The 27,804-nt window shown below is 35.5% G+C and overlaps 1 protein-coding gene across 3 annotated transcripts in view; it reads left to right on the top strand.

The window, feature by feature from the left end:
• SPOCK3 (SPARC (osteonectin), cwcv and kazal like domains proteoglycan 3) overlaps nucleotides 1-27,804 on the top strand; it is a 163,240-nt gene that overhangs the window by 69,552 nt on the left and 65,884 nt on the right. For all 3 annotated transcript variants that reach the window (XM_015625632.2, XM_015625631.2, XM_019006448.2), the window contains 2 exons: nucleotides 880-994; nucleotides 25,720-25,846. In XM_015625632.2, the coding sequence (XP_015481118.1) occupies nucleotides 880-994; nucleotides 25,720-25,846 (242 nt within the window). The remainder of the gene's footprint in view (nucleotides 1-879; nucleotides 995-25,719; nucleotides 25,847-27,804) is intronic.

Genomic DNA, 27,804 nt, shown 5'->3' with positions numbered 1-27,804 from the left:
CTGTGATTGTGGTATTTTATAAGCAGATGCAAGAAATGGGGAAGTAGCATTTCTGAAATAAAGCTGAATAGTGGAATGTAATATGCTAATGTGAAGAACACAGACAAACTGAATTCCAGTTGTTCATAGCTTTCTTGATTAAAAAAAGGATACCAGCAGGGGTAAAACAAAATCACTTTTGGAATACTTAGATTACCTGAAAGGTCACTATGGAGATCAGAGAATGGAGAAGTTAATTATCTCTTGTGGGAGCTTAAGTTGGCAGATGCATGGCTATTATAGCCATGTAGGCAAATTTAGTAATAAGCAACAGAAAGCATTATTTGGCTCTTCCAGTATTATAGCCAGAAATCACTGTTTGTAGTTGGAATTGTACTTCAAAAGTTATTATGGATAATGACTAAAGGACTAGCAAAAAAAAATCAAAAAACAAACCACAAAGCAGAGAAATAAAAACCTAGAAGCAGGTAGAATTGATGTTTAAAGATGGAGTCACACAAATCACTTACCTGCATATTTTAGTTTACTTTTTCTTTTACTGAAATCTCATCTGAGTAATAATTTCTCAGAAAGTTCAGTGTCATTGTTCACACTTAATGTTGAGTAGGAAGTGTCTTAGTAAGCACTTAAGGGAAACTGCTTTCAAGGTGGCAATACCATTATTTGGGGATTGCAGTCAGAGTGGCAATTGTTAAATCAATATAGCAGGGAGTGCTTACTTTACCTACACAACAGCTGTATTTTTTCCTGGTTCTTTTCAGTCCAGCACTGTACAAGCAGCAGGCCAACCCACATACTGGGTGGGTTTTGTGTGTGGTGTTTCTTGCCTTAATTTCATATTCTAGAAAACTGTTAACAACTTTCTAAAACTATTTTCAGCTTTAGATCCGGCTAAAGATCCATGTTTGAAGATGAAATGTAGTCGCCATAAAGTCTGTGTTGCACAGGATCAACAAACTGCAGTTTGCATTAGTCACCGAAGGCTTACACACAGGTAAATACTTCAAAAGTTAATCCTGTAGACATTTTTGTAGTGTTCATGACTGACTTGTAAACTATAAAACCATTTTAATTAGATTAATTACTTAACAAGCACAGTAAAAGTGGATTTTAGAAGTCATTATGTATGTCATTATGTAGTCATTACTAAATCATAATTTAATAATAATGCTTACTATTTATTTTTTTGTACTAGGAGGTATACATGTTTAAATATTGTAAGCTGCTGGTACAAATACATTTAGGGAAATCGCCATTGTGCCAGTATCAAATGAATAAAATTATTGTGATAGTATCTTACTTTTGTACATTACTTTGACATCATCACTTCTTATATGAAGCTAGAGAACTCAAAACTGTCTGCTGAATTGTAGGTAACAGCCTGATACAGTGTAAGTTAGAGATTAGTGGGGGACTTTCCCCCTCTTCTTTTTCTCTTCCTTTGTGCATTCTGATTTTCTTTGCATGCTGGACTGGTTAAATGTAAGGAGAAAATATATAATGAATTCATGTATTTTTGTGGCTTTATCTGAGGCAGAAATATGAATATGTAGGACCTGAACCATACACTTAGTTGAGTCATGACAGTTGCTTGCTGTGGAGATGGAGTCAAATTACATTTTCAGCTTGAGATTGTTGTTTTTTTCCCTGCTTCATTGTGGGAAACAGGACACAGTAGAATGGTTAGATTTCAATAAATTGATTTAAATAAGTGTCTGTTAAAGTACTTTTCTCAGTAGGGGCTGAAAAGAGCTGAGAAAATAAGACTTCCTTGTGTGTTGGAAGAGGATCATTTCAAGCACAGTTTTATGAATGATACAAGGAATGTTCTTCTGAGTGTCTAGTTATGTTAAATACATCCATCTGGAGCTTTTCAAACAAGCAAGATAGTACATAGTGAAAGGAAAAGTTTAAACTGTTCTCGATCTGCAGCTGTACTTAATTAACAAAAAAGCTCAACAGTATTTGTGGAGTTACACTGTTTATATTAAACAATCTCAGTGTAGAGCTAGACATTTTAGTTTGATAAGGTACTATATATGGTGCAAGAATTATTAACAGAGAAAGGTAGGTAGTCTGATTTCAACTGCATGTGAAGCTTCAGGAATATTTTGAGTGTTAACTCTGAAGAGACAACATAATAATTCAAAATTTCCAAGAGGTATTACATGTCATGGAAAACAATGAAAATAATGACATTTCCTAGTTAAGTATACATGCAGTAGGTGATGACTGAAAACTCTTTTAGATTAGATGAAGATGCATACTTGTGTTGAATTAAGAAAGTTTTTGACATCAGCCTTCATTCCTGTATTATTCCTCCCACAGTTCTTGTACTCTTTTAGAAAGGTAATATTTTAAAAGGCAAAACTTGCCTGAATATAATGCAGTCAATAATGGGAAACTTTGGAATGGCAGCAACTTGATGATTGTAAAAAGCACTGTAAATCTAGTCTTGTAAGGTAGATGAAGCAATTCTCTGCCTACCTGTGCCAAGCCAGGGCAGGGTTTTCCTAAGCTTAGATCTCCCTGTTCTGCCAGATTACCACATACAAGAAGAAATAATTTTGTTTGTGCTTTCTTTCTAAAAAGGTTTTTCATGCAGTTTCTGACCTTTTTGTAACATGGTGGGATTAAAGTCTGACTATCATAAAGACAAGCAGTTGTCTGCAGGGTCTCTTTACCACTAGAGATTTTCTTTGCCTAACATGTTACTCCTTCACTTGTATCTGCAGTTTTGCCTGCTGGTTATCAGTAGGGCCATCTGTTTCTCAGAGTTCCCAAAGGACCAGTCCACTCTGTGTGAGTCTTGGTAAAAATTAGATGAGAAAGCATAACTTGACAGTTGATAACATAACCTATCTACCAGTATCCATTACTAGTATATCATTTGTGTGTAATCTGTTGTGAATAAACATTAGCAAAATGTTTCATCCCAGTAATCCTTTTAGTTCGTGTGTGTGCACGTGTGGTGTTCTAGGATTGGATAATAGGAATAATTAAGAAAAGGCAGTTGGGATGTTTTCTGAAAAAATAGTTGAGACCTTTTTCATGAATTACTGGGAACTCTTCATAAAGAGCTTACCCATAGATTTTAATTTGGACATATTTGCTGTATAGATCCATAGATGTTCAGAGATTTTTTTTCCCCCAAGACTCTTGCCCAGGGAAAGTAGTTTAAAATACTTGAATCGATACAGTGGCAAAGATGATACCCAAGAGACTGTCAGGGAAGTGGATACTTTGTACACTTCCAAGATAAATAAAAAGTTTATGGGCACCTTTGGGCTACCCCCAGGGAAAGAGACATGAAATACAGTTACAGCTGAATAGATTTTTCTGTAGTGTCATCAAGTTGAAATGCTCTGATTTATAGTTGAATTCTCTATTACTAGAAGCAGCATTCCCAAGCAGCCCTATTACCTAGTTCATAAATTTCTATTTATAAATAATGTTACTTTCTTTAGATAATAGCATAAACAGAGAAGTTGCTAATCACTGAAGACTGATAATTGTATCAAATGGAGGACTCAATTTAGTGATTTCTTTTGTTGTAAGAAATTAACTTGCAGAAAAAACACATAGGCATATACATTGTTATTCAGTCTGTGCTGCCCTAGCTGTTCTTCTCTGTACAGTACAATCTCCAAACTATTGTAGCCCAGTTTGGATTATTGGGGGCCCAGCCATCTACAAGGCTGGTAGTGGCAAGGTCCCAACAGGATTAATTAATGTAACAGCACACTTTAGTGATGATTCTACCTGTGCTTTCAGAAGTATTAAAATTTCTATTGGCTTGGGGATCTCAGCACTGTGATCTTGCTACAGTGTGCTTGCATTTGTATGGTTTCACAGCCAGCTATTGTGTCTCACTGTCCTTTTCATGGAGTTGTGGGTCAGGCAAGCCTATGGTTTTGCTCTTTCCTCAGTTTCCATGGCAGCTGAGATCATGGTCTCCCTTCAGTCTCCTCTCAAGGCTCATTTCCTTTTCTGGTAGACTGCCAAGATGGCAAGTCCTCTTCTAGCACTCTCCTGCAGGGCCGCAGCACAAGAGCTTCCTTTATGTGCTGTCCTGGAAAGTCTGAATAGCATTTGACAAAAAGATGAAATAGGTGTTGTAAATCATTGGTCATGATAATAGTTGGAAGTACTAGGACTTTTAAAACACAGGGACATGCTTAAAGGAGAAAGGTTTTTGTTGGTAGCAGGTAACAGCATTTGCATCTTTGTTGGCTCTGTGTCGGAAGCTGTGTTCTGTGTGCCGCACACTTAGCTCTGTACTGTGAAGGAAAGATAATGTGCTTGAGGGGAAAAGATGCAGGATATGTATATAAATGTTGTTCACATTATTCCCATGTGGAAAGGGAGTATCTGCTGTCGCTAGAATGCATCATAAGCAGGTAGCTCAAACTGTGTGTAAAATAAAACTTTCATTGATTTTTTGAAATTTGGGAATTTGTCATTAACTTTTCCTTTTGGCTGAATGGTGTCTTGCCATTCCATTGTGCTTTCCAATTTATCTTTATTGGTTAAGTGAAAGGACTTTATGGGGAAAACCTTTAAAGGGTCTTTATATGAAATAATGACATGCTTTGGCATATACCTTATTCAGTTACAAATACAGCTCGCAGAATATGAAATACAGTATTGTTTCTACTGGGATGTGTTGGTGTGAGTGTTACGGTGACAGGCAGGATATTCATCACCCTAAGGGAAATCGTTTACTCATTTTAGTTTCCAATCTCTTCAGTCTCAGGAGATTTAGTTATTTGCATCTGCGGTACTAAGAATCTCTGGCAAATACGAGTTCACTCCTGTGAGCTTGGGGAAGAGGAAAGCAGTTATGTGAGTGTTCTGCCAGGAGACAGTTGGACAGGAATAAAAAGGGATGAGTCAGAGGAGAGGGCTGTAGGTGGTAATGGACACTTCATAATGTCCACAATGAAATGTGTGCTTTTTGTATACTTAGCGCAGCAGGTGGTAGAAATAAATCCTTAAATGTCCATGTTACTTCTTGTTGCCACTTTGAGCGAGGAAAGAAAGGATATGTGCAGACACCACAATATACAGGATCTCATTAAGTCCATGCAAGCTGGTAACTAACCAGGCTCAGTAAACTGGAAAAGTTAGTCCAGCAGTGACCTATCCTAGATTTACAGGCCCTGATAATAGTGTGTTAACTTTCTTTTAGATATGAAACAGACAATTATGATATTGACACATACTGTAATTTTTTCTAAGACTGGCATTCTGTGAATAATAGGCTGCAGTACTAAATAAACTAAGCAGTGTATAGGTGAAGTTCTGAGCCAGTAGGTTAACTGCAAGGGCAGGGAAATGTGAAAAAATGGGGAAGGATTTCTGCTCAGCAGAGAATTTTACTGTAAACGTAACAGTAAACATGGGACAGTGCCTGTGTTTTCAGGTGAATTAGTTTTATTGGAATCCTTTTTGTACTCCATGTTTGTAAAAAATATTTAAGCCTAGCACTTAAAGGCGAAAGAAAGAAGAGGAGGTGTGGGCTCTGTCTTCTTGAAATGTTTCTCTTCGCTTTTTTTTTTCAAATCATCTGCAGGAGGCAATTTATAAAGGAGATTAATTCAGTTGAGACCTAGTTATTGTACAGCCCATTCCAAGATCTGACTGCTTACAGCTGGAAACCAGTGAAGACTCTCTCAACATGATTTGTCTAAAAGTTCTGAAAATTAGGAAAGTGTGAAACTGTTTTGGGCCAAAAATCATGTCTGAGGTAAATCTCAGTGTCTTTTATATGTTAGAACCTAGTGACTAATCTTGTACTTACTCATTGATCCTAGTGGAATCTGATAAAAACCAGTCTGTATTTCTTTTTCCATGAGTAAAAGAAAAGTACTGTGTAAAATTGATTGGATACATTTAATCAATCAATGCCTGGAGGCATTAAATTATTCAGTGCATTGCAGGTGTGTGCAGTTTTTCTGGGCAGATGCAGATCTGTCTCTTTTATGAATTCCCCACAAGACATAATGCCTCCTGCCCCACTGGGAAGGTCCTGCTATGCTCTTACGAGTTTGTTTATGTGAATTGTGCAGATTGACACCACGGTTCCCTGCTATGGCAGAAATAGATTGCATTTGTCTGTGCCATAGCATGTTAAGATGGAATAACAATGTTTAAAGACCTGACAGCACTTACTTGTGTGATGATATCGAACTCCTTATTTCTTTGGATTTTTTACCTTCTCCAATCATTTATTCTTAGGTTTCAGAGTAGGAAGCAGTAGTTACTGGTTCCCAGTAACTATTAACTAAGCCACAGATTCTGGTGATACTAGCAATTCTAAAAAAAAAAAAAAAAAATCATTCAATTTTATTAAAGGTTAAGGTAGGAGTGGTGACTTTTTAATGGTAAAAACATTTCAATTACACATATTGATCACCTGGAAAATAATAAGAGTTCACTAGTCATGAACAGAGAGTCACAATAAGAAATCATTTCTCTAAGTTAAAAATAAGAAAGAAGAAATTAGAGGCGGCTCTTTTTCCATTAGAGCTCAACAAGGCAGGTTCCAGGAAAATGTGCAGACTGAACATCTGTAAGGTGCACAGCTGGGTAGAGGTGAGCAGTATAGAAGGCCTAATGATACAGAATTCACTCTCTAAGAATTAGTGACTCTTCAGAGTTCTGTAAAATGAAATTAGATTCAGTGACAATGGTTCCCTGCCCCAAGCCTGTGTGGAGTAGGACCTGAATTTAGGGATTATTAAAAATTATTTAATATTTCTGCCTATGGGTGCAGTCAATACATTTTATATGAGGCAGATTATCAGAAATTCTTCCCTGTGTTTGGTCTCCTTAGTATTTTAACTTGAGGAAAAAGTTCCGTCTTAGCTTGAAAGTGATGAGTGTTGGGCCTTGGAGCTTGATGTGGATTAGCCTGGATGATGTGACAGAAGCTCAGAGTAACACAGTGAAAGAAAGCCAAAACTTCTTCTATTAATGTGGGTACTGCATGGTTTGAGATTATGCTCCCAAGCAGAAAAAATGAGGAAGTCCGAATATGTGAGAGGCTTATTTGTGCCTATGTGAGAAAAATGCACAGATGTATATAATCCATGTGTACATACATATGTGCACATGCATATATATGAAAGAATATGCATTCTTTTTGTTCATATTTTATGGGTACCTTTTTCCCATATTTCCAAAACATCATACTTTTGAACCTGAGGTATTTTTTTATCTCCCCTCCTTTGCAACAAAGGAAAGAGGGGTTTTATTTTAGACTTGTTACCACAAAATTTCTGATTAAAAAAAAAAAAAAAGGATGTAATTGCAAATCTGTAGTTGTCTTAAGTAGTCTGAGCAGTTTTGGAAGCAAATCTATTAGAGCTGATGTGGAAGATTTTTTCATTTGTTTAGAAAAAAAGGGAAAGAAGCAGAGAAGAAGGAACAGTGTAGCTTTGTAGCTTTCCTTTAATTTTTGGTGCTGCAATGTTTTATTATTTAAAAGAAAACCGCAACAAAATAAACAAGCTTTCAAAAAACTGAAGCAAAACAAAAGACTTGCTTTGGGCAGATTTTGTGAAGTTGCAAACACCACTATTTAGGATGTCATCATTTCACATTATAATGCTGCTGAAGAAGGCCAGCTGGTGCAGTTAAGTCCCTTATTGGAAATTTTAGTCTGATTCATTACTGTGATTTGTAGTTGTACACAGAAACACTTAATCATTCTTATCCTCCAAGCTCTATTGAATCTACTGAAGGCTTTCTAGTTCTTTGCATAATTTGTGCTGCCAGTCTGCCAGCTTGGCAGTGTTTCAAGCTTGCTGCATTATCTGTGTTTGTTTGCACAGGAAGTGATGCTGCATGTAGGCTGAATTTACAGTAATTCTTTTGTAATAGGCTAATGAGCAACACTACTTCCTTCACAATACTAACATTATATAGCTTTGATTAGATCAATTATTGTGTAACTATGCCATTGTGATCGTACTTGCACTCTACAAAGTACTGAAAAGGAAATTTGCTTAGCCATAGTTTAATTGAACTTGCTGAGAAAATAAGTTGGACTTTTGTGTGCTTAAGAGAGGTAAAACTTTGAATTATGTTAGAGATTTTTATATGCTATACGATTTAATTTATTAAAGTGAGAAAGTGAAGCTTCTTTTTTACTCTCTATTTCATTGATTTGGGGAGGATAAAAGGCAGCTAAGACTGTGCATCATATATTCTGTATGTGTTGTGAAGGCCTGTTAATTCCTTGGTGAGCTTGTGTTTCCTCCATTCATGTTTGTAGGAGTCATGGGTACACAGCTAGAGAAAGCAGGATCCTCTGATGGAATTCCTTCTCTCTCTCACTAAATGTGGAAGACACCTGTGTCGATTGCATTGCAGGATCAGTATCAGCCTTACTACCTATTAAGTTTGTTACTAAGCCATACAGTATTTATACTTCCTGTTGTCCAGCTTCAAAATTCAAGTATTGCTGTCCTTATGGAAAAAAACAACTTTCCAACCCCTGGACTCCTCAGACTCTGTCTGTAAAAATCAAAAATACAAATTTTTTAATGTTTGGGTTTGTTTGTTTTGTTTTTTAGTATGTAAAGCAGACTTGAAGTGAAGTAGACTTAAAGAGAGCCTTCGTATTCTGCTTGCTAGCAGAACAGCAATTGTCCACTATGTTTTCCCCATTCAAAAATCAATGATATGCCTTTTTTTAAGGAAAATGTGGAGCCCTATGTTAGACTGAATCACATGGACTTCTAATTTAGTAAGTCCTCGGCCTGCTCATTTTCTAGCTGCTCCAGCAAGACGCTTGTTCAGATTCTCAGGTGCCTGTAGGAGTGAGAGGGTGCACTGGGTAATCCGTGTGAATGATGGTTTTTTTCATGATCATGAGATTTTTTCCTTAGAAATTCCTCAATGAGAGGAATATTAAGACTGGAATTCTTTTCAGAAAAACGGATTTCAGCTCCCTGTATTTCTTTCTGTCTTGCTGTTAGTGGCTGAAGGCACACTCGGTTGTATTATCTCCGAAGAAGCAGTGAGTTAAGACACTTGTGTTCATAAGCTAGATAACAGGAAAGAATGTGACTAGGAAATGTGACTATCTAGGACAGCTTTGCTGGTAGAGTGTACAATTTTGACTAATCCTGGAGAAATGTTACGATACTGTCTGTTTGTAAAAAATGGTGTGCCAGCTTTTGTTGTATTGTTTTAAAATGGTGTTTTTCCTCACAGTATTCCTGAGAATCTACTTTAAAAGATGGCTTTTTTGTTAAAAATATTAGGAAGAATGATGAAGACAGTGCTTTAAAATTACTTTTCTTCCCTCAACTATGAAGTTGTGATTGCAGTCCACAGCAATAAGACTCACTGTGTACAACTATAAACATTGAAATAATACAAAATTATAAGACTAAAATATTTGGATATTCCTTTATTAGAAAAGGTAGGCAAAGTGAATTCAAAAATAGTTCAATGCCACTTCCTAAAAATAGCTGTTAAGATTGTGATATGTTTTTATGGTGTTTTAAAAATTAGCTGTCAGAATCAGTTTTCAGTGTGCTTTATTAGAAAATATTATCAATTCTAAAATAGCTGATGCAAACATTTGTAATCAGTGCTTAATTTGGATTTTCTTTGTGGGTTGTGTGTTCAGGGATTTGGTTTTGTTTCTTTTTCTTTCAGTATTACTGAAATACTGTAATAACAGTAACCCTAATGGAACACAATATAACTTCAGGATGCTTGTATATGAAGGGCTCTTTCACAGGTTTTAAAATTTGATTTTGGTTATAATGAGGTGCTTTTATTACTACCTAGCATCAGTTCTTGCACATTTCATTTTATGTGAAAGTTGTGGTTCATAAGTTTCATTTATAGGCTCTGAATACATCTGTTGTTTTGCTTATGTACCAGTGGTGGGAAAAGGATAGTGTGTGAAACAGAGTAGGAGTACTGTTCAGGGAATAGAAAGCATTGTACTAATTCCCATTTATGTAAAACAATACATTTAAGGTTTCCAATGTTGAGAAATACATTAAGTATAGTAGCTGGAGGTGTTTGTCATCATCAAGTGAAGTATGTGCATATATTGCTACTTTACAGTAAAATGTATTACTGCTTTTGGAAATCAAATAGTGCACTCAGGATGCTAAAGGCATGTCAGGAGTCTCTAAATGCTCGTGTTTGTTGCATGGTCAATTATATAAAGAGGTTTTGTGTCTGGCAGTGTTTTTATCTTTTGTTTAAAATCAAATGCCAAAACCTTTTTAGTGTGTCCAGATTATCTAAAGTAGGTTTACTTTACAAAATGCTGTAGACTTCTACAGGAGAACAGAAGTATTTTACTTACGTGTGTGGCTTTTGCCACAGACTACTGTATCTTTTATATTATATCCCTATTACCTAAAAAAAAACAAACAAAAAACAAACCATCAAAAAACCCAAACAAACTAAAAAGCCCAAAAAAAAACAAAACAAGAAACCTGACAGCTGTTCGTTCTTTTTTTTTTTTTTTTTTATTTTATGTCAAAATTTACATACTTGAATGCTTACACCACACAAATAGTTTTCCCAAAATGCCTATGCATCTCTGTATTAGTAGTGATGATAAAGGTGAAAAATTCTTATAATCACAGTACTGTTAAGGCTGGATTTAAAGCTTCCTAAACCTGTGGGAAACCACTGCCTTTTTCCAGGCACTATCTGTCCAATGGTTTCAAAAGTTTTGGGTTTATAGTAGATGCACAGACTATCCACATGATGTGTGGCATCATAGATTCTGTATCTAGAAACTCAAAGACTCAAATTGTGTCTAAACAGAACACCTGAGGGAGGCAAAGAAGAGATTACACCTGAGGAAACCTGAACTTGAGAGTAGCTGTGACTCCAGCGTGTTCTGGTTCAATTCCTTTGGGGGGGATGCTTCTTTCAGATACAGACCTTCACTGATACATTTGAACATTCAAGCACAAATACACTTTGGGGGTAAAATTTATATAAGCATTTTGTAGTAGTAGAGTGTGTTTTTTTACAAGATTGCAAAAGCGAAAAACATTCAGGATGGATCCTAATTTTATAGACTGAGTGTTGCCTGAAGCTGCAGATGCAATAGCAGCAATGCTTCCAGTGTATCACTTTCCTAATAGACACAGGCTTACAGTTCCTAGATTGTTCCATAAAGCAATAAAAAGCAAACTAACAAAACCATCCCAAACCAAACTAACAAAATTGCACAGAAGAAGAAGCAGCATTAATTCTCTCCTGTGTTCAGGACAGCTTTTCTTGACTAACTAATGGGGTAGAAAGATTCAGAGACCACTGAACTGGATCATAGCACCTATGGATTAAGCCATCCAAAATTATCAACTTGGAGGATATGTATTAATCAATGCTTAATTTTTCACTGTGATTTAAAATTATTAAATTCTTCATGTTTTTGAGCATGACTGTGTATGGGACATAATTTTTCTGTTCTGCTTTCTAATTATTATTCTTTCTTCCTTAACTGTTGATTATTTTAGTTCAGAGTCTAAAATAACAACTGTTGTAAAATACAGCCTTTTGAATCTTAGAAATAATGCCTCTGAGAAAGATGTTTCATAGAGAAGTATACCTACGTGGGCTTTTTCTTGTCAGAGAGTTTCATATGTGTCAACATTTAAGATAATTTTTGTAATTTAGGGATTACTTCATTTCTTGATTGGCTGAAGATCTGGGCATCTAAATGTTTCTGAAAACATTAGCACATCTTGAAGAATGCATTCCCCTTTCCTTTGCCTTCACCGTTTGCACATAAATTGCCAATGAATGTTCACAGTACAAAGATTTGCATGCTTACAAAAGCTGATTGGAAGTTTTGATCCCTAAATTCAACACAAACCATGTTCCAAGCTTTTTTTGTTGGGACTTATTTTTAAAGATAACCCCAGACATCATCTCCTTTTCAACCCCAAACTCATTGGTGCAAGGTAGAAGCAAATAAGGGAAAAGATTGTCTGAGAGGGAATTTAAGCTGGGGAGTAGGGTGATAAATATAAGACTACAGGAAAGTGATATCCTGAGGTTATTGATCCAGTGATTGATTTTGCATATTTGTAGTATGCTACTGGAGTCTCTAAGAGGTATGAAGGTACAGCCAAGATCCTCTGGATGATCTTAGATATCATAAAACAAACATACATGTTAGGAAGTGGAAGGTGAGGGCTTGCTGTTCCCTTTTTCTTTATTTCAGTGAACACTGGAGATCTTTATACTATTGAGCTTTCTACCCATACAGTTCTTCCACAGAGAACTCACAATAGTAACATTGCTAGGGTAACTTCAGCTTTTTTTTTGTACACATTTGAGATGTCTAGAAAATGGCATTTCTTTCCTATTCTAGATGTGTACTGATATCTAGAAGTTATATGGCATCATAAAACTTTATACTTCACAGTACAAATGCTGGAGGTTTTTTACCTACACTGCAATATTTTTGTCATGCTCTAATTGACCTCTCCTATCTTCAAATTGTAAAACAAGATCATTTTTGATAGGATCAGTAATTGCTTATATGTTCAACTGAGAAGCAAACACTAAGGGTCATTATGAAGAACATGAAAAACCTATGCAGTAGATGCAAAAGCAAACAAAACAGTGGAAATTCGTAAAGAATGGTAAAGAGAATAGTCTGTGATGTTAAGAAACCATTTTGAGTGAGGTCTCACAATTTATTGAATAGCCCTGTTATCTATGGCCACCATGAGAAATGACACATACCAGAAGCAGAAACGCTTCTGAGCTGTTGGAAATAGGATCGAAGACCTAAAGAGACGTCTGGATGAAGACATTGGAAAATGGGCATTCAACTTAGCACTAACTTTGTAAGAGTGAGTATGACAGGATTTTATTTCTGTAATCCTTGCTTGATTACTTTAATTTACTCCCATAATGAAGGAAAGGGGAGAATACATGAGGCAGCAGATTCCAAACAAATTTTAAGCACCGGTTTAATTTTGAAAGACACTCCTGCCACAGAGCTCTTGGTCCGCATTGTGGTTAAAAGGAAGGGTGAGAAATGTGTGCATGAAGAGCTGGAGCAATCCTCTAAGCCAACATGGAGGTAAGACAGCTGATTTTTCTGGCATGTGACAAACCTGTTCTTTGCAGTAGAGTTGTAACTTTTGCCTCACTTTACTCCTAAGTTCCTTTTAGCTGTTCCATGTAGCTGTTCCTTTCTGCTTTTCCAGCTGCTTTCTACAAGGAGGTTCTATATTGATCAGCAGACTGGACACTAGTCCAATTAGTGACCACAATTTACTGTCTTGCCAAAGTAATTTAGATATAAAAAGATTCAAACTACAATAAAAATAAAAGCTGAGCTAAATTATGAAGTAGAGACAAAAAATGCCACTGGAAAAAGCAGCACTCTCTGCTATCAGGATTTTTTAAATAAAAAAATCTTTCTTTTGTGCAAACAGAAGCTTTTCCAAGTAGATTATTAAGTGCTTTCTTTTGCCCCACAGCAGGGGCAGAAAATATCTATCTCCATTTGTCATATGAATAGAATATTTTTTCCTTTTCCCACGTAACTACAGCATTTTTATCACTCTTACTGCATAGTGATTTTGGGACTTCAAAGCTGAATTTGTTGTTGGTCTTCTAATGCAGAGTGTTTGGAAACATGTTCAGCTGTGAGGCTGAGTGGTGAATTTTTTGTTTTTCAGAGTCATGACTTTGAAGATGAAATTAGGCAGCTAAATCAGGATCAATACTGTGTTACGGTATGCAGAGTACCAATGGTGTCCAGCTGAGGCACCAGCAGGGGCCCTGGTTGTATGAAACTGTAGACCCTGGAGGAGTAATTAAGCAGAGGGAAAGGTGAAGCCTTAGATATCTGATTTTTCAGTTTTTCTGAACAGTTGGGAATGATTTTTGAAATACTCAGAGAATTTTCCAAATTTTGTGTGCTGCAGAATGAAGACATCAAAGTACAGAGTCCTAAAAGCTGAACCGCATTTCCCTTTGTGTTACCATCCCAGCAATATAGAGTATTGCTGTTTTACCTTTTGTAATGTGGTTTTGTTTATTTAAGGATTTTTTCTCGTTTTTTTTCTAGTTTTGTTTACTGTTTTTCTCTCTCTTCAAATATCACTTCTCAATTTTTCTCTTTTCTTCATCACAGTACTCCATTTTTCTCTTTTCTTCATCACAGTACTTCATGTTTTCACTCAGCATGGCTTATTATTTATGCAGTCATTTCCATTAAGAGATGCTTTATGGTGGCTTCAATAGGGAAGAAATAGATTATGTATTATCCTTTAGGTACCATTTTATGGGACCAACATTAGCATAATTGAGGAAGGAAGAAAGAAAAAGTAAGGGTCTATGCTGTTGATGTTTATGAACATTAATAGAAAAGAAAAAGGTATTAAAATTGGAACATAACTTTGTTTTCTGCCATTAAGAAGTCAGTAATGTCCAGTTGTTTGCCTATCAGATTAGTTTATGGAATCAAGTTGAGTTTGTTTTTTCTTGCAGACATGAGGGGAAATATATTGCCAATGTAAATAATAAAAGAGAACTTCTGTCATGCTAGGCTAAATAATGTGAAATAACATTACAGTAGTTAGTAAAACTACTTTTGGCAGTATTATTGACAATTTGTTTTTCACTGATATTCTGGCACACATATTTCATCATGAATATGTCTGTTTTGTATTAAATTTCATCTGTAAAATGATCTATTTATATGTGTGAATTATCAGACTAGAAAACCTCACACTTTAAATCTTTGATTTTCTTGCCTTGAGCAATAGCACAAATAATCTTTTATGTTTTAAAAAAACCCTTCATTTATAGGTGACAATGAAAGTAGCAAAGTTTTGTTTTAAACTGTTTGTTTAGTTTATTTCCAATACAGCAATAACTGTATCTATCTCTGTGGGTTTAATATGTCTATGACAGAAGCAGATTAATCAAGTAAAACAAACTATATATTATTTAAAATTTTAATATTTTCAAGCTTTAAAAATCATCACTTGCAATACATAAAAAAAGCTAAATTGCTTCCTAATTGTGAAGGGAGTGTTTCCCCCAGTGAGAGTCTCTGTCAATGATCCTTGGATTTGATCAGAGGTAAAAGAGTATTACAAATTAAAACTACCATTTAGGGAACATCAGCATTGTTGCAAAGTATCGTCAAGGTCTGAAGAACAACCACAAGCAGTGTGCAGACAAAATGGAGGCGGTGCAGGCATTGCTCTTAGCTGGTGCAATGCTTTGTTGAACTGGGTTTTATATTTTACCAGTTTTTCCCTCTTTTCCCATGAAGAATCCAAATGAATCTAAACAGATTTTGGTACTCATTCAGTGCATTTCTGCCTGTTTGCCAGAATGGGTGACTACAGTGTACAGACCTGGTGCACAGTGAGTGTGTAACAGAAATGGTACTCGCTGATGGTTTGGGCTTATCGTGGCATGCATGGATGTCATTGCCTAGGCAGGCTCTGCCCTGAGATAACTGTGTGAGATTAGAAGAGAAACACTCCAACCTGTGACAGACTTACTACTTTCAGTAGTAAGCAAGGAGAAAAAAAAGGAAAATTTTATGTTCTTTCAGTATAAAAGAATATAAATAGAATAAGTTAGTATATTGCAGCAGATGATCCTCCATGGCTAATTGTTTGACAACGTGTTTTTGCTCATTTACCATACACTTGTTGCTATATGTTTTGTCTGAGTAGACTTTTACATGATAAAAGCTTGTCAGCTTGTCTTCCTACTTTCTGATGTTACCAGGCATAATTCATGAACTCAGAAGACATCCTACAGGCAGAAGAGATGACATCAAGCTGAAAAGCCTTTCTGTCTCTTTTTTGTTTGTTTTATCTCCTCTTCCTCTCCCACTGCAGGAGTGAGAAAATCGGTGCTGATAGGTGCTCTTCCATCTCTCTAAGGAGCACTTGGAAGATTACAGAACAGTAAGGTGACAGTTGTCTACATCATCTAAAGGAATTCTCTCTTTCACAGACATGCCATAGCTATTAACCAGTGCCAGAATACAGAACTTCTATGAGGTACCTATTCTCAGGCATAGATAATTCTCTTAAAAACTCATGAACTGTAAAGCAGCAATCTTTTAGCACCTGATTAACAGCACCAGTAACAGCCTTTGTCAGAAGTGACCTAGAGTAACCACAATAGCAAAACTATTATGAGATAATAGTTCTTTAGTTTTAATTTAAATACCATATAGATGTTGTAATCCTGAGCATCATTGCATAACACAATTTTCTGTCCTTGTGTGTTATGTGTTAGAGTCTTTGACCACAGACTTGTTATCATCTTTATGCTTTTGAAATTACTTTGGCTGTAGAATTAAGGGCAAACAATACTAGCAGTAAAATTATCAAAACAACTGGCCTATTTCAAGCCTTCTTCATAGAATGGTTTGTGTTGGAAGGAACCTTGAAATCATGTAGTACAACCCTCCTGAAATGGACAGGAACACCTACCACTAGACCAGGTTTCTTAAAGCCCAATCCATCCTGGTCTGGAAGACTTGCAGGGACAGGCCATCCACAACTTCTTGGGCAGATTGTTCGGGTGCCTCACCACCCTCATAGTGAGGCATTTCTTTCCATATCTGATGGAAAACTAACTTCTTTCAGTGTAAAGACATTACCCTTGTCCTTTTCCTATGTGCCCCTGTATTGCTCAGCACCAGGAAGTAAATAGTACATGAAGAGATCTATTATATCTATTATGTGATTTTCTTGTTTAGCAGAGTTATTCTTGATTTAGATAGATTATGAGGTCAAAGTTGGTTAATGTAAATGGGTGTCCAGGGTAGGTAGAATTACATTACACAGTGCCTGTAATATAGCAGTTTAAAGTAAAAAAACCCTACTTTTACTGTTCAAACAAATGAGTTGTGGTACTTCTGGAGGAGGGAAGAACAATAAATTAAACCAGTCAGGTTTAAGAAGCTGAGCTGTAGGTGGTGTGTGCAGCATCAACCACACAGATGGACACACTGATGAATGGAGTTAAGTACTGTACAGTAAAAGCTGAAGCAGGGATTGGGGAGCAGGGAAGTATCACTCACTCTATAGCTGTGCTAAAGAGCAAAGAACATTTGTTAAAAGGGATGGCTGCGTGGTTTTGTGCCATAAAGGGACTCTGAAGCAACCCTGAGTAACTTAGGCAATTAAGGGATATTCAGGTCCCTGAACATGAATACTTTGAATGTATTCTTTGTATAAGTGGCTTATTATTTTCTACAGGTGCAATGAAGAACTCAGAATTGTTAAATACAGTCTGGAGAGACATATAGCTCCTTATGCCTCTCCTTAAGTTTTTCAGTTTTGCTTCAAAGTATGTTTCTTTAGTTACCTTCTATACTTACTATTACTTGTTCTTTTGAAATTAATCAGTAACTGGTGTTTTCTACCTGTAATCCTTCCTAAAGAGTTGAGTATAGAGAAGATAAATTTAAGTCATTAATAGAGCAGACATGTGTTGATAATATTAAAGGAATACAATGAAAATCCTTCTTTCAGATTTTGATTACTGTGATGCTTGTAAATGGATTTTTCTTCCTTCTTTTCTGTCTTTCTTTTTAAGCAGACGTTGTGACTGATCCTGTGTGAGGGAAGAAAAAGCTGTGAGCGTGGGCAGCAGGGGTGCAACTTGCACTTGCCAGGCAATGAGAAAGATAGATTGCATGAGAATCACACTGCAGGGTTCTGAATCTGATGAGTGGAATATTAATTTATTCTTATAGTGATGAAAGAACATTTTTGTGGCAGCCAGTGTTTTGAGCCAATAGGAAAAGTATCTATTTTCTAGTGAAAATGATTCTGTAATTATGTTCAACATAAAGTAGTGTGTTGTAGGACTGGACATCTTCATAGTAATATTAGTCAAAATAGTGTTACTATTTGTCTATTTGGGTTGTAGAAGTGATTATTAGTTATTTTACTTTCATTTATTTTAATTTGCTTTTTATGTTTAAATTATTTTTATTCACTCATTTATTATAAATCAGAAGCATTAAGATGCTCTCTAATGAAAACTGTGCCTTTAATTGAACTATCAAATGCAGGTAACAGAAAGCATCATATTATGCAAAACAGATTCTGAATTAATAACTTCAAATTCTCCCTCTGTAATAGAGATATAGTCATTGAAAAATTTAATCCATTACCTTACCTTGCAGTTTTGCAATTGCTAAGCATGAGGATACACAGGGACCCCCATTTAAGTATGCAAATACTGCACTTTCCTTACCATTAGGAAATCTTGGATTCGTGTTCAGCAAACTACTAAGAATTTAAGATGTGACACAATTCTCTGGTTACTAGATGTAGTTCTTAAAGTTATGTCTATTAGCTGAAGAGAACTATTTGCTGTCCTTAAAAAAAGTTTGCTTTATTAAATAATGTGTAAAAGAAGAGTTTACTTTTGCTTCTGTATTATCTGTTTTAGAAAATGTTGAAAAATGTCTGCTTTCCTTTGGAACACAAATTGATGTCTTTTTACAATAGAATAATATGTAGTGAATATATTCAAAGAGGTAAACTCTGTAAGGCTGAGTACACACGTACAATCTATATGAAGTTCTGTCTTTGCAAAATAGAAAACAATAAGTTTTAAATGTGTTTGGTAATTCTTTTGTCTTTTTAAAATAAAAACCATTCTGAGAAAAAGTAATAAATATCTCTAAGAAATTATTAAAATGCTGCATTATGACAAGGTCAAGCACTTAGATTAGCATAAAAAGCACTTACAAAAGACATTTGCATATCTTGGTGACCAAAAGGTGAAGTCTAAGTTCACAAGTTAATATACACTATTAAAAATCTTGCTAAAATAATACATAATTGCTTTAGCAAAGTGGGGTATGTGTGTGTATGAATCTCAATTTCTTTTGTAATATTGCCTATATGTTATATCAACTGAAATGTGTATTAAATTTTTTGGGGCTTCAGTTCTGGAATGACTTAAAACTGTGAGCATCCGATGTAGTCACTGCAGCTATTCAAATCTTTGCAACTTTATTTCTATCAGTTTGTGTTGTGAAAAATTTAACTATTGATTATTAGTGAGATATGCCATGGAATGTTTAAGATTTTATAGATGAAAATAAATCCTTTTATTTTCTAAATTTTAGTAACACTTAAGTAACTTTGTAAGTTAGGAGATCCATAGTTTCTTACCGTCTGTTGGATGAGTAAAAATGCATATATCCTCTGAAAGGAAAGAAGTCATGTTTGGGTCAGTTCTTATATGAAGTACAGGAAGTCTTCTGAAAACTTGAATTAGGAGAAACAGTAGGTGAGTTGATGAGCTTAAAAATTATGAAGTCAGTGGTAATTTTGAATGATCTCTAATATAATATTTAGCTGGGACTAATTTACTGTTAGACTGTACTGATGATGCTCTCCACCTCTTTCCAGATACTCGGTGGGTCTTTGCTGGCCAGACAGGTCCAAGTATAATTTGTTGACTTCCATGGCTCATTGAAGTGGACTCATCCTCGGTGTTGTTTCAACTTCTGTCTCTGTTTTTGCTTTTATGATTTTATAACTTTTCATATTTGTGGCTTGTTTTTCTTCCACTCCTGACGGACCTTGTTCAACAATCTGTGCTCTGTCTGCAGCTTTAGCTTTCTTACATTGCATGGTTCCACATTACCTAATTTCTGGTAGCTCTTCCTCACAATTTAGTAGTTTCCTCAGTGGTGTGTGCTAAGGTTATTCATCCATGCCATATTAAAGCCTCAGTTCTTAGGAGGAAGGCTAGACACTTAGCTGTGAGTTAACAGGGAAATAATCTGGCATTCTTCTTGATTCTCATGGTCTGAACTGCAGATACCTGTGGGGTGATGGAGTGTGCTTTGCTGCTTCATTGACCAGCATGCCTAGATATGAGATTATGGTTTATGCTCAACTCTTTACCTTTAGTCAGTGAGTCTAAAGTTTTGACAACATCTGTAGCTCAGGACTTCCCAGTGGGATATGTAGAGTAGGTAGGATTAAAAGGCAAAACATTCACAGAAGTCATCCAGTAAATGAAAGTCTAGGGTAAAAATGGTAAATATTAATTTGTTTAATAGTCTTATTATCTAGGTATTATTTATGTAAACATGTCTCACTTGTTTCTCTTGAAGTAATTTTGTCAATCTGCTAATTTAAACAGATATCGTGATAGATGCTAAGGGTCAACTTGCATCTCTGTCTCCAGAAGAATCTGAGTGCGTGGTTTCTGTGACAAAAAATGAGGTCTGTTATACACAGGATTGCTTTTCACATCTCCAGGATTTGCTAAGCAAAATGTGCTTCAGCTATATGTGTGTGTCCATTTCTAGTTAGATATATAGGAAATGCATGGAACTATGTCAGATCTGTATTAGGCATATCCATAAATAATGTTGGACAGGAAGTTCACCCTGAATGGGTCTCAGTAAACTTGCAGATGACACCAAGCTGTGTGGTGCTGTTGACACTCCTGAAGGACAGGATGCCACCAGAGGGTCCTGGACAAGCTCCAGAAATGAGCCCATGGGAAACTCATGAGATTCCCAAGGCGAGATGTCCCTGGGTTGGGACAAACCCTGGTATCAACGTAGGCTGGAAGATGGACAGATTGAGAACAGCCGTGCCCAGAAGGGCTTGGGGATGCTGGGCATGAGCTTGCAATGTGCACTCAGCCCAGAAATCCAGCTTATCCTGGGCTGCATCCAAAGCAGCGTGGCCAGTAGTTGAGGGAGGTGATTCTCCCCCTCCACTCCATTCTTGTTGGACCCCACATGGAGTGCTGCATCCAGCTGTGGGGCCTCCAACATATGAAGGATGTGGATGGGATGGAGCAGATTCGGAGGAGGGCTGCAAAGATACTCAGAGGGCTGGAGCACATCTCAAACAGAGGCTGAGAGAGATGGGGGGCTGCTCAGCCTGGAGAAGAGAAGGCTTCAGGGAGACCTTGTACTACCCCTAAAGGGGGCCTGCAGTACATCTGGAGAGGGACATTTTACAAGGGCATTTAATGATGGGACTGAAAAATAGTAGGTTTAGATTAGATAATAGTGGAGAATTCTTCACTGTGAGGGTAATGAGGCACTGGAACAGGTTGCCCAGAGCAATTGTGGATGCCCCATCCCTGGCAGTGTTCAAGGCTAGGCTGCATGGGGCCCTGAGCAAACTGGTCTAAGATAAGGTGTCCCTGCCCATGGCAGGGGGATTGCAATGAAATGATCTTTAAGGTTCTTTCAAATCAAAACCATTCTATGATCCTATGATTTCTGTGTTGGGGTGCAGTTTTTGATTTTTTGGTTAATTAAAATGGTATACTTGCTGGCTCATTCAATCTACACTAAGATTGGATATCAATAAATAGAAATGTCTTACCAACAGTGTTAATTTATAAGTTGCTAAAATATATTTTATTTTGATTGCCACATTAATCTTAGTAATTTTTGTTCCATTTATCTCAGTTTAATTCAGTTTTTATTACATTATTCAGATGGATTTTTCTTCTATTTGTTAGAAATAGTGCAAAGTAAAACAAGTAAAAGTAATATACTCAAAAAGACTGGCAGTAATGAATTGAGAGGTTTTTGTCATTTGAAAGAAACATCTTAGTAATATATTGACAACTATAGTTTTCTTCCAAGAAGCTTCTACATGAAAAGACAACTTTGAAGGAAATTCAGGCAACTCTAAAGAAAGCAATTTAGATTTTATGATACAAGTGTTTTTTCTGATTATGTTAATCTGACACAGCCTGATTGTGTCCCCCAAAGGCCATGGCAAAACATAATCAGGCAGACTCTCTAAATTGGAATCACTCTAAAATCTCCTAAAGATGCAAATGCAGTTATCAGAGAAGAGTTACAAGAGTTTGTTCAAAGATGAGTTTTTAGAAACTCAGACTTTTTTCAACCAATTGGTATTTGAAAAAAATGTGTTTGAAGATTATCAAATCTAGCTATGAAATACCATTTTTCAATTGAATTGGGCACTCATGCATTTTATAGATGTCATTAAATAAGTCATGTTGCCAAAGAGTTTCTCAAAGCTAAATTTAAAATGGGTTACATTAAGTATTCTCAAAGTATTTGCAGGCACAATCACTGTGTATACAGGAAGGTAAGTTTATGTATGCAAACAGGTACATAGGCTAGAGTAATTGGGCAGATTGGCTAATTATGTTTCTAGGCAGGCATGCACAGTTTGGTGTATGCAAATTAATGCAATCAGATGCACTGCTGGTAAATTAAGCCCATATATTTAATTTTACCCTTTAGGTATCAACAATATCAGATAAGGCGGAACTTGCATTCAGTAATAACTATTTTATTACAAGACAGGTACTAAATCCTTTTCAGGAAATTTTTGGTGGCAGAGGTTGACTTTCTCATGACATCATGTATTTAATGTGACATCATAGTAACTAATGCATGTACATTTATAGTGATTGCAGTAGAATCACAAAATTAAATGACAACATTTTATTAGCTGCATGTTTCAGTGATCTGGGTCTTCTTGCATATTGAATTATAATACAAGGAAGAAACAAATGATTTATTAAAGTGAAATAACTGCCTCGTTTGTTTTTGTTTTTAAATGTCTTAACATTTGAAAATGTAAACATATATTGCTTTATCTGTATAGCTCACATAAGTAATAACTAATTATATATGTTACACTTTCATGCCTATTTCAGAATATTGTTGACATACAGTAATGATCATATCTCAAGATAATTTTTACCTTCACAGTGGTTTCTCATTTATTTCCATGTTAATAGTTTTTCTGTGTGATCATTGCCTAGCTGTAAAAAACATAACGCCAACACCTGGTTACAAAGAAACAGTCAACAGAAATAAATCTGATGCAGTTAAATAATGGTGAAGGGAAAAGTTTGAATACATAAGTAAAATGCATTATTCAGGTATTTTATGAAATGCACATGTCTACCATAACTAGCATTAAAAATATTTTTAATTGACTTTTCATATTTGCAACGCAGTCAAAAATAGCTGTTCAGCTGCTTTGCTAATACAGTCCACTTTCAGCATCATTGTACTAAAGCTTCTGAATATACAAACTATTCCATACAAGCTATTCCCATGGCTGGGTCTCTGGACTGATACCTTCAAAGTATAATTTTTTTTCTAATTTCTTTATCATTTTGCCTTTCATTACAATTTTGGAAAATTACAGACCTATCTCTTTTTAATAAAAGTATTATTAGTTATATAGAAGCTAATTTTTGTAACAGTGATCTGCTGAAGGTCTCAGAGGAGTTCTGTGTAAAAGAGGAAATTTGACACTTGCCAGCTTAAATGAGTGCCCTGGGACAGTTTGCATTTAAAAGCCTAACAAAGCAGAGGTTAGTTGAGGGAGGTATTTTATATGACTATATAAAATATTTTCTATTTTCTTCATACCTCTCCATTCATCACAGAACTGCATTTTCTACGTTCTGAGCTTGTTCTAGTTTCCATCGTCCTTGCAATCCTTTCTGATACACCTGTTTTCTTTTCCTTCAGGTGATTTTACTTCTCTTCATCTAAAAGGAGGAATTTTTTTCATTCTTTGTCTTGTTTTCATCAAGGGCATGCACAAGGGTATATATGTGCTAAAACACTAAACACCACTAGTCCTTTCTTTGATATATTTTAGGCATCTACACTAAGTCCCCCTGTGTGTCTCACAAATTCTATTTCCAGTCTGGCTTTTGCTGACACCCATGAGCTCCTCTCTGTTGATGTCTGGAACTTTTGCAATTGATTTGTACAGCATTTTAAAGTTTCTGTATCTCTGATAAACAGAAATTTTATCAGGTTGATGTTGGGCTTCTGGTCCTGTCAATTGCCTCAGGCTACCTGGGCACTTCTGGATAATTGTGAGCTATAAAAGTAACAAGAAGTTAGAGAAAGATGCAGCCAACTATGTAATCTAATGATGCTGGAACTCATGTGAATGATTGGAAAACTCTCAGTCAAGTGAAAGGAGCAACAATAGACCAATTATTGCTACATATTGTACATAAGCAAAGATACAGTTCAGCTTTTTTTTACTATAATAGAAATGAAATAATTTTTACTTTGTCTTCAAATTATGCAACTTACCAGAAAAGATTTTTACTTTCTAATTAAGGTGGTATGTTTGAATTGTTTCCTTTTTAGTGGTGGACATAAAATCTTGTATTGATAATTTATTACTTATTAGGCTGCATATAACTAAAGCTATTTCTGGCTTTTTCAATAGTAACTGACAGCTTCTGTGTACAGCATTTCAGGTTCCTGTTTACACTGTAAAATCTCTTCAAATCAGTTCAAAATTTCATTACACAGCATAACCTGAGTTTAAACTTCTATGATTCCTGTGCTTTTTTTTAATTTTATTTTATGTTTTCATCAAAAAGACCACAGATAAAATTATTCACAGCTTATAAACATTAGCATGGTTTGGAAATGGGATTTTTTTTGTCATCACCAGTTTACTGTTAAGTGTGTGCTTTTAGCCTTTTACTCTGCTCATTGTAAAACAAAACCAGAGGATAAGGAGTTTATTTTCCCATGTTTCTTTTTATTAGTCCAGACAAGTTCTTCTCAAACAATGATTCATTATTAGCAAAATAGTTCTTTATAGGTGAAAGAGTTGAAGAAGTTCTGAGGGAGTTCTGCTCTATTAAAGAATATTTGACTTGAGATTTTATAAGTTTGAACATTTGTGTGTGTCCTGATAAGCCACTGCTGTATTCTAAGAGTAATCAATTTTAAGTTCCTCATTAAGATCCCAAGAAGAAAAAACCCAGTATAAAAATCATGCATTATTTTTTATTTTTTAATTTATGTGCAAGAAGTAACTTCTTCATATATTTTTAGGTCATAAAGGAGCTGTTTCAGGATACAGTGGCTGCTAAATGCTTTCATGGTTGAAAAAAAATTGAAAAAAGTTAATTGAATAAGAATTAATTGGAAGCTACAGAATAAAAGCATGTCTGACTGAAGATGGTCATATACCACAAACTGAAAACTATAAAAGTATTGTGAAGAAGCATCAATAACTTATGTTAGACTTTTAGTCTGACCCAGCATAGCCTTTTCCTAAGTTGAAATAATCCATCTAGCTCTGTTTATAAGAGAGTATACATATATGCTTGTGTAGATTGATTCTGTGCTCCAGTGGATTAACTTGGTTTTTTCCCTTTGAACTTTATATTGAGTGTTGACTGAATTTTGCAAATTGTGAACAGTGAAAGACAGTGTCCAGAGTGGGGCAAACAGTAGGACCAGTAGGACCTCCCTGTTTCTATAGAAGTATTTATGATCTCTAAAACCTGAATGTTGCCTCATAAAATACCTGTTGAAGTATTGATACAACAGTTCTGTTCATACTGTTTAATAACAAAAAGAGTTAGTGCCAAGTAATTCCAACATCTGTCAGTGGTCAGTAAGTGTAATAGTCCCCAAAGCATTATCTTAATCATCCTTTTCTACTCATATGTCTTAGAAAATAAAATAATATACAGGCATCAAATATCACTACAGTAAGTAAAGTACAAAGTTGGAGAAGTTTATGCCAAAGGCATTGGCAGCACTTTCTGTAGAAGAAAATTTTATGGTTCAAATTATGTATGGCTTACTGTTTGTAAAGGCTCATTAAAATACCCTGATTATGTTCTATTTTTACTACTGTTTATCAGAATTACATACTTTTTGTTTACTTACAGTATGAAAGAGGCTGGTTTAGGCCATAAACAGTGGAGGGGTGGTCCCATTTCATCAAACTGCAAGCAGTGTCCAGTAGTTTATACCAATCCTGTTTGTGGATCAGATGGTCACACATATTCTTCTCAGGTAAGAATTGAATAAAGAACTAAATTAATCTTTCATTGTTCCAGTCAATTCCAGCTCTTGGAAAATAAAATAATGTATTGTAACACAAACTAGTATTTATTTGTGTTGTCTGAAATGTGTACTACAGAATGCAACCTACAACAATTCTAGTATTTTGTATGATGTAAAAGTAAAATGGTAGCAAACCCTAAGTAGCATAAAGCAGTTATACCTGGGGCAGCAGTGTAAGACTGCTCCACAGTATAATGGAGCACACTGAGTGCTCTGCAGTGTGACAAGAAACCAGGGCAGGGTTTTAAGTAAGCAAAAAAGCGTTGGGTGTCTCCAGCTGGGGGTAGAATAGGCATGTTAAGTCAGATTTTTCAGTTGAGCATTGAAAGTGTGCTTCAAATTCCAGGCACTTAGACATAGGTGTAACATACCCAGAAAATAAAAGTAATAATGTAAATGAGTGTTGCATATCTTTCCTTGCAACAGTGTATTATGAGTTTTAAGATCATAATCAAATCTTCCTTTTCTAATCCTTAACTCTCATGTTTTTTCTCTCGTACAATTTTGGAGATAAAGTAATAATTTTAAAATGTTACTGTCAGTTTACTCAGTCTTGTTTGGATGAAATATTTTGTGCTGCTCCTGCTGAAGTCCAGAAATTCTGGGACTGCATTAGTACAGTGCAGAGATTAAATTGTGAGATGGAGGGACTTCATAATGTTGAAAACAAATTAATTTGTTTAGCATCCTTCATTAAAACTTTGAGCAGAAGAATGCTCAACCAATATTAACAAATGAGTCTTCTTTAGCAGAAAAAAGTGTGGGCTCTTGGTAAACCCATTTTTCTCAGAAACAGCATGTAATTCAGTGGTGTAAAAGGAGCTGCTGTATTCTGTCTTACTGACACTGTGTCCTTACACTAACAAATTGTTTCATTAGTAGATAATATCCAGTGCTTCAAGAGAAGTATAATAATAGATTAAACTGATGGAGATGAAAAACCTCTGTGTTTGTTACTTACGAAGAAAAAACTTCATATTGCATTTTAAACAAAATACTTTAGGGATATTTGCTTGTATCTAAAGTTTTAAAGTTTCCATATTTTTTGTTTGTTTGTTTTATGTAATCACAAATTAATAGCATCTGAAGTTTACACATCTGTAGTCACATGTGAGGTTTACAAAAAAGAATTAGTTTCCAAGAGGACTGGGTGTTAGATTGAACACTGAGTATCTTCTCCAAGGGTATTTTATTCTTGATAAAATAAAAACATCAGATTTAACTAGTGCTTCCTAAACCCTGACAATACTTAGGCTTTTATCCTAAATCTTACATTTGAAAATGTTTTTCCTACTAACTTGAATATTTAATTATAGGGGTTTGTTCTAGAATCTTAGTTGTCCTTCAAAGAAAGAAATTAAAAAAATTTCCAATGCTTACACCAGGTTATCTGAGGCCCTAGAAATAAATTCTGGACTCTTTGGTGTAGCTAAAAAAATACTCCCTTTCATTGACACTATGACTTTAATTTAGGAATTTGAAAACTATTCTGATTTTCATTAACTGTAATCTCCTGCCTGTGTATTTTTATGAGCTAAAAGTGTGTTGGCATCTTACTAAACATTAGGTGATGCTGTCATTTAGTATTTACTCTGCCTTGCCATTCAAAAGTTCAGGCAGTCTTTAAGTCTCCAGTCCAGGTGGCGCACAGATATAAATACAGATGGTAGTGTCTACAATCTTGAAATTTAAGTAGATGAGGTAGATAAGTTAATATAGTTAATATAGTTGTCGTGGTTTGAAACCAATAACTAAGAAAATTACTTATTTCTTGCTGTGAGATATGGATTAGAATAAGGGCAAAACAGGCATAAAACTTAAAAGGAATAAAGAAAGTTTATTGACAAACAACAAGAATAAGAACACCAGAATAAACTTCTAGAAAAACCTTTTCATCTCTTATCTAT

Source organism: Parus major, chromosome 4 (genome assembly GCF_001522545.3).
Source record: "Parus major isolate Abel chromosome 4, Parus_major1.1, whole genome shotgun sequence".
Lineage (NCBI taxonomy): Eukaryota > Metazoa > Chordata > Aves > Passeriformes > Paridae > Parus > Parus major.
This window is presented reverse-complemented; position numbering and strand designations above follow the sequence as displayed.